This window comes from Mustela putorius, unplaced genomic scaffold (assembly GCF_011764305.1).
Source record: "Mustela putorius furo isolate JIRA1106 unplaced genomic scaffold, ASM1176430v1.1 tig00000450_pilon_pilon_pilon, whole genome shotgun sequence".
In the NCBI taxonomy this organism is placed as follows: domain Eukaryota; kingdom Metazoa; phylum Chordata; class Mammalia; order Carnivora; family Mustelidae; genus Mustela; species Mustela putorius.
Window position 1 is genome coordinate 18510049 of NW_025421385.1, and position 14958 is coordinate 18525006.

Below are 14958 nucleotides of genomic sequence, written 5' to 3' on the forward strand. Positions count from 1 at the left end.
TCTATTTTTCACAATCTAATTATATTGTTAGTGGGAATGCATTTATTTTATTCTCTTCCTCTTGAAAATGCTCTTCAAGAACAAATATATCACCCTCCTGGTGATATTTGTCATGCTTCATTTTTGTAAAGTACCCAAATATTCATAAAGTTCTTTATTATTTTTAATTCATAAAGTTCTATCCCACATTGTCTTACTCAAGGCTTATGTCATAATAATCCTGTGAGATAGACATTTCTATCTTTTTTGCACAGGTGAGGATACCAAAATTTGGAGAGTTGCCGTTGTAAACCTAAACCAAGATGTTACTTAGGGCCTTTGACTCCCAATTCAGTGGTCTTTGCACCTCACTGCAGACGACTAGTTCACATGAGCCGAGCTCTTCCACGAAAACTGTTTTTCTCCTCAACATCCTCAGCTGACAAGAGGATGCTTTGGAGGGTGCCATGGGCCTGTCATAAGGAGAAGAGGGGATGTAAACAAATGATTGGAGATTCCCCGGTGAGCCTATTTAAGGCATCCAACGGAAGCTAGACTGGCAGTAAAAGCTTACCCCATGGAGCAAATCCTCCACGGTGACAGCTGGACTTACCATAATGGGAGGGTCTGTAGGTGGAGTATTGGTGCTTTTGACAGTGAAAGATCCTCCTGGGTGGCAGAAAAAATAGTCGAGTCATATTCAGTAAGGTTTCATAACCTACTGTTTACCGGATGGCCTGTGCATCGCAGTAGAAGGTTCAATAGCTTGTTGTGATATTTTTGTAAATCTTGGGCTCCTTCCCCCATAGCCTTCATAGCCCCGGTCACTCCCCACCACATGCAGATGTCTCCCCAGTGTTATCCCTAAGCCCAGCGGTCACCTTTCATTTTTGTAATTATCTACACAGCGGACCCGACCCACTCCCACCCACTAATGGACAGCATATTGGGATTTCTCCCCAAGTTGCGCATCCACCAGGATCACCCTCTCCAGGAAGTTATTAACAGGATCTGGAGGTCTTGAAGGAGGACATGGAGGAAAGCCATTCTGGGCCCATTCTGGAGGAAACTGATCAGAGTGAAGAGGTGTGAGAAGTAGTTAAGCAGCTGACCGGAAGGCCACAGAGGCAGGTGTTGGGGAGTGACAAGAAGGAAAGAGGCGGACCATCCAAGCTGGGCCCTCAGAGGGAAGTACCTGTGCTTTCAAGAAGAGATTGGACTTGATCCAGCAAATAACCAAAAAACAGATGAGGGACAAAACAACCTGTATGAGAAGAATAATCAGACTATACCAGCCATGGGAAATGCACAAAGCGAGCATCCCCAAATATTAAGAAATAAGGGAGACATTAAGTTTCTCCCTAAGACAAGACAAGAAGAAATTAAGGAGAAAGACTTTGCTAAACTCCGGTGACTCAAGATGGAAAAAAAAAAAGTAGAAAATGACTATGACTGAGGTTTGTGTGTCATTCACTCCACTGTAAAAAAAAAAAAAAAAAAAGGCAAAACATGATGCAAGATTAATCCAGACCCATCCAGTTGGAATCTCTAAAGGTGGTGGCAGGTGTGCTTTTTCTGAAGTTTCTGCTCTACCATAGGGACCCCGGAGCCTATGCAGCAAAGCAGAGCGATTCCAAGCTCACCACCCTTCAGTTAGCCTTCTGGTACTTCTGAGCCAGTGAGCATGGCTTAGCCCATTGCTGGGAGATGTCGTGATACCCATGGACGAAGGCAGCCACTCACACTCATCCAGCACCTACAGCAGTGGAGGGCTCACTGCAGCTGTGACTGCCCAGACCGCCACCACGGGAATGCAGAGGCGGTTGGAGATGACCACACTGGGCTGTCAGCCCAGAGGCCCTGCCTCCGGGAACTGGGAGGTAGCCCCGGCCTTAGACACGGGGTGACCTGTAGCTAAAGACCTACCAGGACGCCAGTGAGCCAGGGAACGTGCCACAGAGTGTGAAGCAGGAGAGTGTGGGCACTCCGTTCCGGTAGTGGAGGAGGCCAGGTGGCTTCCCCAGCCTTCGTCTGAGGTGCTTCTCTGTATGGGGCTGCTGATCCTCCCTAAGGCCACGGGACAGGCACATTTACCTCTCCTCTTCTCATCTGCCCCATTGGTAGCTGGCCTTCTTCAACTACATAATAGCTCTTTGTTCTCTGACCGTGAATACACATGAAATTCATTCACACTAACAAAAGACAACACACAATCCCTTATGTTAGTATCATAGCCATAAATCTGTGTCCAGTCATGTTCCTGGTAGAAGCCTTGCTTCATTTTCACCGTGGGCCTACAGAGTGGGGAGGTCAGAGCCTGTCCCCACTTTATAGATAGGGAAAGAGAGGCCCTGGGCATCAAAGCAGCCCCACGGATGATCACAGAGCTACTGGAGGAAACCATGACTAGGGGACCTGAGCAGTTTTATTTTGCATTTCAACAGGGATCAGAGCCCCCCTGCTAATGGCCTGTAGCTCCAACTGCCAACTTCAACATTAGACATTAACCTTGAGACACAAAATTGACTCTTTCGGGGCAGCCCTGAGTCACACAGTGCAAGTTACTGCCTTTGCCTTTGCGTGACCTCTGCCAGTTGTGTGATCACGGGCAAGTTAGAGAAAACTGCCTGAGCTTCACTTTACCTGTTCATAAAGTGGAAATAACTTCATTGAGTTTTCTTTTTATCATCATCATCATCATTATTATTATGTTATGCTAGTCACCGACAGTATATCATTGGTTTTTGATGTAGTGTTCCATGATTCGTTGTTTGTATATAACACCCAGTGCTCCATGCAATATGTGCCCTCCTTAATATACTCATAGGGTTTTCTGAGAATTTCCTGAAATACCTCTTTTCCTTCTCTTCCCCGTATTACCTACATACAACACAGGATGTGCTCAGTCAGAACCAACAGGCTCACCCAGTATCGCAAAGACCCTTTCTATCACCACCTCTCTGCCTTGGCTCCTGGCCCTTCCTCTGTCCCCCTCAATTCCTGTGTCCAGTCACCATCTTCCTTAAATTCTCAAACTAGCCAAGACTTCTTCCCCGTTGGTATTTTTGAGCACGCCGGTTCCCCTGCCTGAAACCCGCTGGGCCTCGTCCGCTCTCCTTGCTTCTCATCCTCAGCTGTCAGACAAGGTGTCACTTCTTCAGGAAAGACTGAATCACTTCCTCCTATTATCCTTTCTCATTACTTCCTATAATTTTCCTCTGGTAGTACAACTTGTAAGCATATGGGAATCTGATGCTTACTGGTTTAATATCCATCTTCTCCACTAGACCACAGACTCCCATGTTGGCCACCATCTATCTCTTTAGCACCCGGTAGAGAATCTAGCACATAAGGCACGTTCCATAAATATTTGTTGACTGTTGGATAAATGCTTCTCTGACCTCCCTCCTTTGGGATTCTTCCTAAACTCTCCTCACCAGATCATGCACTATATTCCACAGAAAAAGCATTCCCATGGAACTCACCTCCCCAACCATTTCTTTATTTTCTTTCCTCAACAATAATGTATATATTATCATGAATTAGGTTGTGTTCTCTGGTTGTTTTGCGATTTCTGCTCCTATAATTAGTTTTTCAAGGGCTAAAACTCTTTCAGGATCTTTTTTGGAATCCTCCATAAATCTAATAGAATCGCTGGAAATGTTCTTGGTGGTCGGTAATCTCCTGATGAGTGGATGAATAGACCAGTCAATCAATCCTAGCATATCCCTTTCCACATAGCAAACATGGAAATACCATTGCAAGAAAATAATTTCTACCCATGGCCCACTGCAGGAGTCCCTCTTCTCAGGTTACTATTTTGAGTTTCAATAAGAAACAAACAATCTTATCTTGAAAGGGGGATTGGATTTACTTTGTAATGAGAAAGACTGAATTGGAAGCTTGCATTTTTTCCCCCAAATTTAATAATAGAACTAGTAAAGCTTTACACTCCTCAGCCAGCCTTACTTCAGGAATAAGAGTACAAAGCTTCCCAGTAAGCTTTTGTCATGATAGAAGAGTGAAACCCATATCACCAAATCTGTGTGAATTCACTGAGAGCCAGCAGGGGGGTTACACAGCAGGGGAATCTAGTTTGTGCATGTTTCCAGAATCAGTCAGTCCAACCCCCGGACTCAGCAGAGGGGACAAAGGGCAACATCAGGTTACTTGGAGCCACTGTCCTCTGACATCTGAGGTCCTGATAGTCATCACTGATGACCTCGGAGAGTAAAGAACTAGCTTTTGACCTCACCCCCTTTACAGTTCGAACAAAACAAAAAATCATGGAAGTACATATATAGCATAATATATGCATTAGTTCACTTTGACAATTGCCCAGCAGGTTCTTTCTAGTTAGTAACCTCCCCCCAGTTTAGCATTTGATCTTATACCAATGGCCCAGAAAAAAGGAAGGCAAGATTGGGTAAATACCTATAACTGAACATTTTCAAGGTCAGAATGGGATCTTTTCTCTATGACGCATCACTTAATCGCCTGTGTTCCCCCTCCATGGCTTTGTGACAAACCACAGAGCCTATTAGAGACAATTGTTGATGAGTCCCCCTTCTCTCCCTGTCTCTCAGGCTGCAGGAGTCCTGAAGGTTGATGGAGGGCCATGCTATTCAAACAGCAGGCGTGGCTCAGACAGAAGCTGCTCGTGCTGGGAAGCCTTGCGGTTGGGAGTCTGCTGTATCTAGTCGCCAGAGTTGGGAGCTTGGATAGGTAGGTAATCAACACATTTGTATGCCCGTGTGACTTCAAGTGTCTCTTGATTTAAACTTCCTTAGGACAAAGGGGCGCCTGGGTGGCTCAGTGGGTTAAACTTCCTTAGGACATAATCTTAAATCTATCCATTTGTTCTCTTCTCTCAAAATTCCCAAGAATCAGGCTTTCCTGCAGTATTGATTTTGATTTATTGAGCCTTTAAGAGAAAGGGCTCCAAGTTGCTCAAACCAAGGTGTTCGTCAAGATCCATTTGTATTCTGTGTGCCTTGACATTTGTTTTCAGAGAAGGGATAAAGCCGTGTACAGTAAAAATGTCATTTAGTAGAGCTTAGTGTGGTCCGTGTGCATCTGGTTGTTGACCTCTAGCCATCACAAAATTGTGATGTTGTCGCGATTTATCTTCATTTTGCAGTTTATGAGGGAGCAATTAATGTGCTACTGTGAGAGTTAAGATTGTGTATGAGCCTGGAGAGGAGCTCATCGAGTTTGGAATCCATTGCCTTGGAAAGATGGCTGCAGGCTTGGGCAGTTTTAGCTATGTAAATTAGGTCTGGTTTCCAGGAGCTGAAAGTAGCAGATGAGGAGGCTGCCGGGTCAGGGCAATTGCCCGGAGAACAATGGAAGATCCAGGGAAAGGAAATTTACAGAACTAGCACTTGACTGTAAATGAGCAAACCGTTGAGAGATACTAGACTTGCAGAAGTCCAGGCAAATATCAGCTGCCCTCCCACTGAGTACCTCTGGACTGTCTCACATTTGGTATGATTGGAAGAGACAGAAAAGTTCATTTCTGAAATGCGAAGCTCCCTTCTTTGCTCTTTAAAATGAATTATTGCACTGGAAAGACAGAAGTATGTTCTCTATGAATTCAACTCCCATTTTCCATGAAAATCCAGCCACACTTACAATGAAAATATCTTCCTTACAGTTTTCCTTTTCTAATCTATAGATCTTATCACTAGGTTATTTAACAAATAATATTGCAGTGGTTTTATTTTCCTTCAGCCAGTGTTAGGTTTGACTGGTAAAGTGAATCCGTCTGATGCTTTTCAACTCAAAATTCCTAAGTGAACTTCCCACTCACTGGTTGCTAAGTATGGGAAATGGTATAATCCAGAGCTTGTCACTGACTTTAAGTAGTTCTTTAAAGTGGTACTTGATTATTAGTGAAGAGCCTTGAGGTGGGCACCACTGTCCTATGCCCCTAATGGAACTTTTATGTCAAGTTCGTCCCCCACGCTTCGTTAGCTTCCAGTCATTTCCTTTTTATTGAGTAATTGATTCAATGATCATTAGCACAGTAGTTATTCAGTTGAAGATTCTTTTCATTTTTTTTAAGACTTTATTTATTTATTTGACAGAGATCACAAGTAGACAGAGAGGCAGGCAGAGGGAGAGGGGAAGCAGGCTCCCCACTGAGCAGAGAGCCCAATGTGGGGCTCGATCCCAAAACCCTGAGACCATGACCTGAGCCAAAGGCAGAGGCTTAACCCACTGAGCCACCCAGGTGCCCCGATTCTTTTCATTTTTAACTTGGTGTCTCTTCTCTCTAATGGGATGGGTTTGGGGCTTTCCCAAAACCTCTCATTTGAGAATATGGACAAAATTACATCTGAAATCAGCACACACTTACTTCGCCCTATCCTTCAGTAACTGAAGACCTGCTCTCTAGGTGAGGGGCTGAGCTCTCCCCCTTCCCGTCCTAAGATCCCATGTTTCTTTCCATATCTGAGGCCCATGCTCAGAATCTACTCTTCAAGAAATGGTAATAATGTATTTTCTCCTATGGTGAGTTAGGAAGTCAAAAAGGCAATTGTTCTGCAGGGTTTGGGCTCCCAAAGTGGAAGGTAGAAAGAGGAAGGAAGGAAAGAAGGAACTGCCCTTTCTAGAAGTAGAGAAAGTCTTTCCTGCCCTAATAGGACAGAAGTAGTCTATTTCAGCCTCTCTTGGCCAGAGTTCTGCAAGAGAATTAAGTCCTTAGAGAAAAGGATTTGACTACTTCCTCAATTCTCCCAAGGATGGTACTACCATCATTCTAGATGCATTGTCGAGAGGTCCATCCTTTACGTCCAGTGGATGGTGTGGGGAGCTGGGGCTTAATTCTCAACTACCCAAGAAGAGCTAAAAGATGAATTTGTCATATCCCCATGTCACAATTTTAAAAATATTTTTGACTATGTATGTGTTGCTACTTTTATATCTTCCATGTAGAGCTCTAGCATACTTATTAACAAATTTGTAAAAACAAAATTCATGTTAACCTAAAATATCAAATGTGATTCCCATTTTTATACGATTCCATATTTTCATGCTTTTCACAATGAGCATGAATTGTTTCTAAAATCATAAAAAAACAAACACCACAAACAAATAATATATAAAGTACAGTTTTCCATAAGCCTTATGATAGATCGACGTCCAGACAGATGGGCAAACTCCTTTCCCTCAGTTCTGTAGAATGCTGTGGCATGACGAAGTCTTCCTCTTCTCCCTTTAATTATAAACATTACAGAAGATGAGAATGGTAGAGTAGGTCTCTCGGGAAAAGCAAGAGACAGCCTCATTAGCTAGAAGCTTCAGCTGCAGGATTGGCTTAGCAGCATTTTGACTAATCTTATACCCTTTAGCAAGAAGGCTGAAATGCCTTTTCAGATAAACTTGGGGAAGTTATAATGAATTTCAGCTAGGTTCCAGAGTGTTACCCAAAAGGAAACACCATATACCACCCCTAGACATCGGCCATGCCAAATCAAGCCGTAACTCTAATCTAATATCATTACGATTGTTATCATGCCTTTCTCTCTGAAAAAAGCAGTGGTGGTTGTTCATTATTTTGGGCAACGCTGATGTGGAAATCCTCCCTCCTGGCTCCATCCACTGCATTCCCTCCTTCCTACGCTTGAGTCGCTGATACCCTTGGGCTTGGCAGTGAGGACCCAAGCTTCTGGCTCTGCCAAGGTCTGGTTGATCTCTGGTCAGGCCGGGGAGGTGAGAGACGGCGCTTGGGGATGGCAGTGGGTTTGTTCTCACATTCAGTGGAGTCAAACCATAATCCCGACCCCTTTAGACAGAAAGAGAGAGAGGCAGAAGAAATACAGCATCCACCTAGCTGTCCCCAAGGCCCATGGCAGGAATTCTCATAGAGCGAAAAGTTCAGCAAGTCCCAAGATTGGATTTTTGCAGGTTGACGATACAACTAGCCACAGGCTGAGACCAGGACCTCTCTTAGATTAGATCTCAGATTTCTAAGAGCCACCTGAGTGCTGCAGAGTTGCAAGGAAGTCATACCCCACGGAACCCAAAAGACGTGGCCTCCTAGCCAGGCTTCACCTTCCCAGCTGGAGAAGCTCCTCTTCTGCCTTTCACGATTCCTCAATGATGTTAACTGGCGAGCTGTTAAAAGTCTATTAGCATGGCTCGTGTCACTTGCCTGTCCTGGACTGCGAACATAAGTACACGCTGTAGTCAATTAAGTACTTGACGGATAAAAATTTTAAGGAGCACTAATAAAAATAATCCCATCAATTCTGTGTGCTCCATTTAATACTGGGTTGCTTAAAATAAAATTTCCCAAACATATGTTCATTATGGATGGCAGCAGGCTGGGAACCAGTGGTTTTATTTATGCATTTAAAGTCTTACTCCAACTCGGGAAGCAGAAAAATGACACGTTAGTCGCCATGAGCTTCTAAAAGCTTCTGTCTGTTGCTTTCAGGCTACAGCCCATTTGCCCTATCGAAGGCCGATTCGGAGCCCGCAGCCAGGCCGAATTCCCTCTCCGAGCCCTGCAGTTTAAGCGTGGCCTGCTGCACGAGTTCCGGAAGGGCAACGCTTCCAAGGATCAGGTTCGCCTTCATGACCTGGTCCAGCAGCTCCCCAAGGCCATTATCATTGGGGTGAGGAAAGGAGGCACCAGGGCCCTGCTGGAGATGCTGAACCTCCATCCAGCTGTGGTCAAAGCCTCTCAAGAAATCCACTTTTTTGACAACGATGAGAATTACGCCAAGGGCATTGAGTGGTACAGGAAAAAGATGCCTTTTTCCTACCCACAGCAAATCACCATTGAAAAGAGCCCGGCGTATTTTATCACGGAGGAGGTTCCGGAAAGGATCTACAAAATGAACTCATCCATCAAGTTGTTGATCATTGTCAGGGAGCCGACCACAAGAGCTATTTCGGATTACACTCAGGTGCTAGAGGGGAAGGAGAGGAAGAATAAAACGTACTACAAGTTCGAGAAGCTGGCAATAGACCCCAATACCTGCGAAGTGAACACAAAGTACAAGGCCGTGAGAACGAGCATCTACACCAAACACCTGGAACGGTGGTTAAAGTACTTTCCGATTGAGCAATTTCACATCGTCGATGGAGATCGCCTCATCACGGAACCTCTGCCAGAACTTCAGCTCGTGGAGAAGTTCCTAAACCTTCCCCCGAGGATAAGTCAATACAATTTATACTTTAACGCCACCAGAGGGTTTTACTGTTTGCGATTTAACATTATCTTTAATAAGTGCCTGGCGGGCAGCAAGGGGCGCATTCATCCAGAGGTGGACCCCTCTGTCATTACCAAATTGCGCAAATTTTTTCACCCTTTCAATCAAAAATTTTACCAGATCACTGGGAGGACATTGAACTGGCCCTAAAATAGTAAGTCCTATAACACTATGTGTTGTGGCTGGAGACACACAATGTCTCCTCTAGATTAAAATATGCACTTTTCTTAGACACAACTATCCAAGTCGTTTTTTTCCATGTATACTTGTACATACACAGTGTGTGACCAAATATGAGATCAATTCTTTTTCTATTGAAAAGTTACAAAAATTAATTTGCTGTCCGACTAGTTGCATCTTTTAAGCTATTTACAAAAAGAAAAGGTGGTGGTATTGGGGGAAAGTGACTTCAGCTCTTCTCAAAAAGCTTAGTCTTCCTTTGAGTCAGAATTTGTCGCCCGCCATTTTCATAGAGTTAAGCCAAAAGATTATGTGTGAAAACGTACCAATGGCTGTGAAGCTTCGGGAAGTAGAGGACCCACTTATGCATTCTTTTCGAAGGGAAAGCTGGCTCTTTAGTTCAGCTACTGAATCGGTGCCGTGAAAACAGAAAATACTGTTTTCTTATTATTTGAAAGAATGTCATATCTCATAAAATTGACATTGTCCCAAAGTTCCTGTGGTGATTTTGCACTATTGTTTTCTCGTATAGACCATGGTGTCACTTGTAGCATGTCAATCACACTTTGGAAAGTTAAAGTCCTTTTACTTCCATGTTCTATGTCAACAAAGAGAAATGTCATGTACATAATGTATATTGTTGTAAATACTGGTTTCACACTAAGTAATTCTATTTTGTAAACGAATATGGCTATTTAATTTATTGTGAAAATTAAATTTATCGTGGTATTTAAAAATGGAATGGATTAAAATTACTCTATGTGCAACCTTTTTTTTTTTTTTTAACTCGTTTTGTTTTACACGCCCCCTGCTGGCTCCCCAAATCGAAGCTGTTCCTGTGCGAATGAGCACGCTTGGAAAGATAACGCTTCTCCGCTGGATTTCTGTACCCTTGTGAAAATGTTTTTATGAAGTGAGGTTGAATATATTAAAAAAAAAAAAAACTCAGCCATCTGGAAATCTAGTCATAGAGCCACCTCAAAGAATACTAGCTCTTCTGCTACAACTTTGTAACAATTAATTTACATGCAATTGCTGCTGTGTCAGGAGAGAGACAGAAATATTTGAACATAATCAAGGCATAGAAGAATCACAATTTTATTTGAACCTCTAATCAGAGTCAGACCAGTGGAGAAATTAAATGAAATAAGATTAGGAAACTTGTGTGGCGTCTGTACTGAAAGCTGCTGATGCTTCACAAATGAATACAAACTCTCAGAACTCCCTCTTTGAGATGAAAAAAAAAAAAATCAGTCTGCTCAGAAATGATCAAATACATAGTGGTGCTGTTACTAACGTAAACATATGGCTTCTATTCCCATCCAGAGAAATTAATGCTAAATTGGGTGTGTGCTAATATCAGATATTCTGTATCATGCTTAAATATAATTCCGAAAAGCCTGGAAAGAGGTATGTCAACAGCAACCCAAAGACGGATTTTTTCCCAATCATGGCTACTTATCCGGTAGAAGATGTTTGAGTGTTTGAGGGAGTTTTGTTCAACATCACCTTGAGTGTGCCTAGAGAAATCAGCGAATTACAATGGGTTCCCTTTTGATTGTAGTAAGTGTTGATTTTCTCATGAGTTGTTTCTCCTGTCCAGTGACTTGATGGTGAACTTTTCTAAATAAATAGTCCTTTCCCCCTCTGGTGTCGGTATATATTGCTTCTCAGGCTACAGCCTTAGTGATCATCTTTCCCCGTTTCCATTAGCCATGATGCCATTCTCCCAGCATGGAATAGACGTGACACCAGCACAGGCTGACAGGCCAGCGTCTCCCTTACCATGCAGCGACTCTGGAGAGAGGGTCTCGGGTCTAGGTGCCAATCCCTTCTCCCTCAAGCCATGAATGAAATCAAACATAATGAATGTAGCATTAGATTTCCTTGTGCCTCAACTGTCAGCAAGCTCTGAATACTACACTCGAGGTCGTAATTACATGCCATCATCAATTCTATTGGAACTCTTTATAGCGCACTGCGTAGCTCGTACCATTATTATAACAGTAACTGTGAAATTATGCCCCACTGGAACACAGGTGTTTCCTAAAGTCAGCCTGAGTATTCCACCAATAAAACTGATAAATGGCAGCCTTTTCCTAAGGCAATGAGAGAAATTTTTCTAAAACAATGAATAGAAATTTATCAGTGATCATCTTTTATGTTCTACATTTTTTCTTAAATTTTGCTGCAGTTTCCAACAATGTGTCTCTCCGAGTTTATTCAAAGATTCTATTTGACTTATACTGACTTTTCTCATTGGTTATTTTTGGCCCAGGAAGCCAACATTTCTTCAACACACTCAGGAAAAAAAGGGTCTGTGATTTCCAATAGTTCTGCTTCCTGAATAAGTTTGAGAATTGCTTTAAACCTTGGAGCCTCCCCACAGTGGCCTAAATCAGAGGGCCTGGACTGGAAGGATGTTTTGGAAACAGGTTTCACTGCACTGGAAAAAAAAAAAAAAAAAAAAAAAAAAAAAAAAACAGCCACAGTCACTGCTGACTGAGCAACATAGAAGTAAAAATCCTATAACTTAGTAGCTGACTTCCACTGGAGGTTTTAAACCTCCTTGTTTAGAAAAATGTTTCCTGTTGTCACCAAACAGGCAGCAGACCTCTAGAGAAATGCTCAGCTCATTACCTTAGCCCTACCAGGGCTCTCTTGAATAAGTCATTCCTTTTACATCATGAAATCTCTGTGTTCCTCCTGGAGGCTTGGTGGCACCATACGGCTTTGTGACATCATTCTAACTGCAAAGAGGGAATTAAAAAAAAAAAAAAAAAAAAAAAAAAAAAAACTTTAAGCAATGGTGAAGTTTCTGCTGGACCAAAAATGCTGAAATGACACCATTTTGGAAGGCAAGGAATTCTGATTACAAATACACAAACAGGAATGAGAGTCCCAAGGGATCAGAGAGAAAAAGAGACCTACAGACCCAGAGGCACACATCCCCAGTTCCAAGTCTGTCCCCTACTCAACCCAAAATCACCTCCCAGAAGCCCTCCGTTGATGAAAACACTCACTTTCCCTACTAACCTCACTGCCATACAGGAAACACCTAAGACATTAGGGTCCTTACTTGTGTATGAGAAAGCAAAGGCGTGTGAACCATCATAATCACATCTGATCTTAGACTTGGCACCTTTCACGTGGCGCGACCAGCAAGAACCCTCACTGATTGCTGCAAGGTTGACAGGGCCTCACGAGAGCACTGTTGGGCGCTGCACCTGGTAGATGGGCCTCTGAGGAGCATTACCCGGGCCCGGGGTAGGGGTGGGGGTGGGGGGGCATGTTGCTGCTAAGGGAAGGTGGGAACCCAGGACAAGGGAAGTCCACATGCCAGTCCTGCCAGTAAGCGTTTGCTTTCTCCAATTAGCAGTTAGCCAAATTGGATTGCTTCCATAAGCCTGATTTGAGAATTTCCCAGGGATGGAGAATTTCAAATGATCGTAAATAGTGTCTTCCTGCTGAAGTCTCTTGTACTCTTTCGGCACACTCAGCAGCCATTCTCTGCTCAGGAGAACAGTCCACAGTGTAAGCAAAAAAGAAAACTTCGCCGAAAACATTCCCCCTAAAAATGACTAAATACGGCAAAATCCTAGCAACTGGGGCTAACAAGGTGAAAATATAGAATATCTTCAAGCAAACGCATTGCAATTATTCCCAAGTGGATGAGCCGCAAAACTACCCTAACAATATATTGAAAAATATCTAATTGCATCCACTTTATGGAATAAAAGCCTCTCGATTGGCATAATTTTTTTTTCTAAATTGGTGTTCCTCAAGCATTTCAAAACAGTCCGTTCTCTTAAGCAAGTTGCTCAGGCCCTCTAACATCTGTTTATCAATTTTCATAGGAAGCCTTTACAGCGAAGCCAAGGATGAAATTTAGGCCCAAATAGGGTCATTCGGTAAGGTTCTAATCAAGGGTGTCTTATTACACATGTTACAAATACAAATGCGAATGCACTTTCAAAGATTTCTTTCCAATGACATTTTAGGGTACCTTTTAGGAATAAGAGTGCTATTTAATAATAATTCAAAATGGGGTGGGGAGCAGAAGAGGCAGAAGTGAGCAGACGACAGTATGCATTCCCATAGAAAGCCCCTGACTGGTATCCCAAAGAACGAGTGTCTGTTATGTACAGGCAGCTCAGCTGAGAAGAAACACTCTTTCAGGTACAACACGTCAGCAGCAGCAGACTTGGTCCCTGACAGGCCTCCTTCTATCCCTCCTGAGTCCATGAACCATGTCTGTCTACCAGGTCTTGGGGAACCGTTGGTGAAAGGGCTATTGTTTCTAAACACACATGCCACCCCCACTTTAACAGCCGTCCGCCTCGAAGGGGAAGGCTTCCCCGTAGCCTGGTAACTTTATAAAGAGCAGGCTCACCTCCAACATTTCCGAGTGCACAGAATTCTGCTTCTCCTGTCCTTTTCAGACAGATGCAGCATTACTGGCTTGGACGATACAGGGAGGGAGCCGTGAGCCCAGGAACGTGGGCTGCCTTTAGAAGCTCGAAAAGGCAAGGAAATGGATTGCCCCTAGACCCTCCAGAAAGGAACACCTGCCAACACCTTCATTTTAGCCCAATGGAGCTTGTGTTGGATTGCTAGACCGACAGAAATGTCAGAACAAGTTTGTGTCTTTTTAAACGACTGACTTGCAGTGATTTGGTACAGCAGCTGTAGAAAACAATCACAAAATAAGGAGAAACAGAGTCCTCTCCAAAGTGCTGGCATGTTTATACAGCTGATGCTCCTTCGTCTTCACAGGGTAATAGAGCAGCAGGCATCAGTCCCAAAGGGCATTTCCAAACAAAGCAAGCGGAAGTCCTGAAGGACAGGGGCCCCCTTGCAAGTTCCCAAGGGCAAATGCAAGCAGAGTGACCCTTGAGGGGACAATTCCCTGGTAATAAAAACCAGAGCAAACCTCATTCCATCTGGGACATCCCCCTGAAGCTCAAAGGGTACAAAAACAGCTTAATGGTAACTCGCAGAGAACCTTATGATAAGGTATACATTATGTAACAGTATCTTTAACAGTAAGGTTAGTACACTAGAAAGAGAAAATATTTCCAGTCTTTTCATAAGTCCACAGAATCTAGCCTTGATCCAGAATATCCAAAGTCTCCAAAGCTCAGAGCCGGGAGACTTGGGTCTTTTTCATATTGGTCCCAGGACCTCCTCCAAATGGCCTCAAAAATTATCCTGTAAAGAAAACAAAGAGCTGAGATCCTTTCTCCTGGGATTAATGAAATTCAAAGGCACTTATTGATTACCTAATATGTTCCCAGCTCCTGAAAGATCTAGCAAACAATGACTAAAGGTCACTAGAAAAACCTAGCGTTAGAGGAGTGACCAGAAAGTTGCCCTCCAGAATTCCAGCCTGGGACTACTTGTTAGGAAGTTTCTAAATGGTTCCCTTTATTATTTATGTCTGCCTACTTCCTAAAAGGATTTGAGGTGGTGATTTTCTAATTAAAATTTGTTTCTAATCTCTTTCTAATCTTGTTTTATTGGCTGCATTTCCTCCCTCTTGTACTTAATCAACCTTGAATAGTAACATGTATTG

The 14958-nt window shown here is 43.3% G+C and overlaps 1 protein-coding gene across 2 annotated transcripts in view; it reads left to right on the forward strand.

The window, feature by feature from the left end:
* Nucleotides 1-11865, forward strand: part of HS3ST5 (heparan sulfate-glucosamine 3-sulfotransferase 5) — a 155008-nt gene extending 143143 nt beyond the window's left edge. For both annotated transcript variants that reach the window (XM_004753544.3, XM_013056722.2), the window contains exons 3-4: nucleotides 4566-4704; nucleotides 8423-11865. In XM_004753544.3, the coding sequence (XP_004753601.1) occupies nucleotides 4598-4704; nucleotides 8423-9353 (1038 nt within the window). In that variant the 5' untranslated portion in view covers nucleotides 4566-4597 and the 3' untranslated portion in view covers nucleotides 9354-11865. The remainder of the gene's footprint in view (nucleotides 1-4565; nucleotides 4705-8422) is intronic.
* Nucleotides 11866-14958: the final 3093 nt, after the last annotated feature.